The sequence below is a fragment of the Triticum urartu genome, chromosome 6, assembly GCF_003073215.2.
Source record: "Triticum urartu cultivar G1812 chromosome 6, Tu2.1, whole genome shotgun sequence".
Classification (NCBI taxonomy): Eukaryota; Viridiplantae; Streptophyta; class Magnoliopsida; order Poales; family Poaceae; genus Triticum; species Triticum urartu.
In genome coordinates this window covers 537498563-537502204 of record NC_053027.1, presented here as the reverse complement: position 1 = coordinate 537502204, position 3642 = coordinate 537498563, and the positions used below count along the sequence as shown (strand labels likewise).

At 50.4% G+C, this 3642-nt stretch overlaps 1 protein-coding gene across 1 annotated transcript; it reads left to right on the top strand.

Annotated features, from left to right (window-relative positions):
• The first annotated feature begins 421 nt into the window (after positions 1-421).
• LOC125512754 (transcription factor MYB36-like) lies at positions 422-3130 on the top strand. The gene is made up of 3 exons (XM_048677847.1): positions 422-801; positions 1759-1888; positions 2078-3130. The coding sequence occupies exons 1-3, from the start codon at positions 666-668 to the stop codon at positions 2904-2906; spliced, it is 1095 nt and encodes a 364-aa protein (XP_048533804.1). The 5' UTR covers positions 422-665; the 3' UTR covers positions 2907-3130.
• Positions 3131-3642: the final 512 nt, after the last annotated feature.

Below are 3642 nucleotides of genomic sequence, written 5' to 3'. Positions count from 1 at the left end.
GCAAGTCAAAACAAAAATAAAATCAAAATCACAACCGGTCAGTAACAAGATTACATTACATGACTCAAACACGGAGTATTGTTCACACACCAGCCAAACCAATTGAACAATTCCCATGCCACCATTTCCAAACGCCAAGATTTGTTTTCTTCTCGTCAAAATACACATCCATGGTGACCAAAACGAGTACACGCACAGTTCTCTCTCTCTCAAAAAAAAAGGTGTACATGCATGCAGAGTGTGTTGGGCAGAGAAGATCCTGGGTGGTGCATGGTAGCAGAAGCCCTGGTGAGGACAGGACCGGACCCCGTTGTCCCTGCGCGGCAGCAACCGTCACATCACAAGGCAAGGCGCGCGGCCAGGCACCCCCGAGTTTCTCTCCCGCTGTCCGCGCGATCCCGGCTATAAAGCTCCCCACATCGCCTTCCTCGTCTCTTCCCAAACCCACACACCCGTCACTACTCCATCCCCAGTCCAACACACCGGCCGCCCCAGTCCAACGCTGCTACCTACATCGATCGATCGCCGCTTCCACTGCTCGATCGAGCTCAGCCGATCTCCGATCTCTTCTCCGGCCGGCTTGCTGTCGCTGTCGCGTCGGGAGGAGGAAGAAGAGGAGGAGGTCGATCGACTTCGACCACCGATCCCACCCCCGCCGGGCGGCCATGGGGAGGGCGCCGTGCTGCGACAAGGCGACGGTGAAGAAGGGGCCGTGGTCGCCGGAGGAGGACGCCAAGCTCAAGGCCTACATCGACGAGAACGGCACCGGCGGCAACTGGATCGCCCTGCCGCAGAAGATCGGTACGCCCCTCTTGTCCCTTCAACCCTGCCCTGAGTACTATATATCGCTGGGCGGTGGCCGGCCGGTGGTCTCCTTTTTCCGTTGTGCCGACCTTTGATTGACCAGCGCGCTCTTGCCTTGAACAGTCGAACCTAATCTTGTGGTTAATTACACCCCCATCTTCCACTCTCTCCTCGATTTGGTCAAGTCTGATCTGTCTCTTCTTTCCCATAAATGGGCCGGTATTAATGTTGCAAGACATGGATATAGCTACCTAGCTACTCCCCGGAGCAACTAGCCATAGCCAGTACCGCCACTGTATGCTTTTTCACGTTTGGTCAATCTGAAAGGGGACATTTTTACATGGCGGATAGATATATTTGTGTCCTGTTGATTTCAGCTTTCGAAGCACATCCACCTCCTTTTTCTCAATTATACACCTTGAGCCAGAGCCAATGTTGGTGCTATCTGTATGGTTCGATGCTGGGGTTTGGTACCCGATTCAAGCTAGCTAGCTGTAGTTTTCAGTTGCAACCAATGGAATTACAGTTAGTTGTTCTTAAACTTTTGAGGGGAGAAAGCTAGCTATGATGTTCCATCCATGGTTTGGCCTATTTGTTTGTCCTAGGGTGACAGATCTAGTTAGATGGGATCGATCATCTTGACAAAGAAGCAACTTTCCTTTCTACTATAAAATATGAAACATTGGGACGAAACTTGCTTGGTAATTGCATGAAGAACAAACATGTGATTAAGCCTTAACTACTTTACTGATGCATAGATAATTGTAGGGCATGTGATCTTTCAGCACTATACCTAGTGTGTTAGTAGCTAGCTCTGTAGTACTTCTATGTCAATCATAAGATAATTAATTGTTGTATTGACAATTCAAACATTTATTCTTGTAATTAATTTCCTTACAGATGTGTGTTCTTGCTAAATTGTCACTGAAGATCTAGGTATGTTTGGTTGTGCAGGGCTGAAGAGGTGCGGCAAAAGCTGTAGGCTCAGATGGCTCAACTATCTGAGGCCAAACATCAAGCACGGTGACTTCACAGAGGAAGAGGAGCACATCATTTGCAGTCTCTACATTAGCATCGGCAGCAGGTAGTCAATTAGTTACCTAACCTCAATTCTTTTGTCTCATCGCATGCACCACGTTCTAGTAATTAATCTCCACCGCAAATTCCCCTTCAATTTCTCCTGATCCATCAAAATCACATCGATAGATCGACCTCTTAACTGATGCACTAGAAATGCTATACTAATTAACGCATGGATGGACCATGGATTCAGGTGGTCGATCATCGCGGCGCAGCTGCCGGGGAGAACGGACAACGACATCAAGAACTACTGGAACACCAAGCTCAAGAAGAAGCTCCTCGGCAAGCGCGCGCCGTCCCGCCGCCTGCAGCGCGCCAGCCAAGACGCGCCGATGCCCTACTCCTACCTGGCGGCGGGCGGCGGCGGCGCCAGCAGCAGCGGGAACGCTAACGGCGCCACCGCGGCCCTGAGCTCGTCAGCGCTGGAGCGGATCCAGCTCCACATGCGCCTGCAGGGACTCTACAGCGCGTTCGGCTGCGGCGCCAGCAACGCGCCGCCGCAGTGGCCGAAGCTCGAGCCACCGACGGACGCAGTTGCCATGACGACTGTCAGTCACGGTCACTCCCTTGCCGCCGCGGACGTCGTGGAAGCCGAGCAACAGCTAAACCCTTCCGCTGGCGCGAGCTACGACATGCCGGTGCCGGGAAGTTTCGAGGAGCGATCCGCCTCCAAGCTAGGGTTTGGCTCTCCTGCCGGCGAGGCCGCTGGAGTGGCCAGTACCGTCGAGATGAGCTCGGGGTCAATGGTAGGTGCTGGCTTCGGCTACGGCCACGTCGACGAGCTGTACGACTTCCTCTACAACAAGCAGCTAGCTACAGCCGGAGCCTTTCAAGGCGGAGTTCCTCCGCTGCCGGAGCTACAGTGCCCGGATGGCAGCGCCGTCGTCGGTGCCGACGAGAAGTTCTCGACCTGGATGGCGTCTTGCGATCACTATGTTCCTACGACCGGCGGCCAGCAGCTCCAGCTCCAAGGTGGAAACTCAATGAATCTGCAGGATTTCGTTTTAGGGTATGATCAATAATAGTTTGTGTGCTACTCATACATACGTACATTTCAATTAATGGTCCAATTGATAGTGTTGATATACTACGCATGTATGTTTCGATCGGCCGATCTTAGACTTGTTGCTTGTTAATACATTTGTATGTATGTATGTGATTCAGTGTACGTGCTATACAGGTTCCACATATTCCCATATTTTTTGAACAATCATATATGTGAGCTCGAATATTTATTTCCATTATATATGTCAGTGGTTTATTTGAGCTTACAACTACAAGTGACGAAGACATGTAATAATAATAGCATGCTACTGTTTACCTTGAATTACATTGGGTTTTTTAAAGGAGGATAACTTGGCTTCTGCATCATCGTGTTGCTGGAGTAACGTTGACGGTAATGGGGTTCTTTGCACAAAATTATGATGCACAAAGAGTGGATGATGCAACGAGTACGCAGGATAAAATGAACATTCTACAACAGCAAACCTTCAGCAAACAGACTTCGCATCATCCACTCTTTCATTTTCTCTACTCACAAGGAGGAGTCCGTAGGTCGTTCGTTCGCTCGTTTGTTAGTACTTCTCCCATTGATCGACAGGACTCCCCCTCGATTGATTTTTTTCCTTGTTTCGTTCCACACCACCGAGGAAAGGAATCAATCCACCAATTTCTTTCCTATATCCGTGCACGCAACGCAACACAAAACCGGTGGAGAAAAACCACCCAACTACGCACGTCTCTCTGCCCGCAATCCCT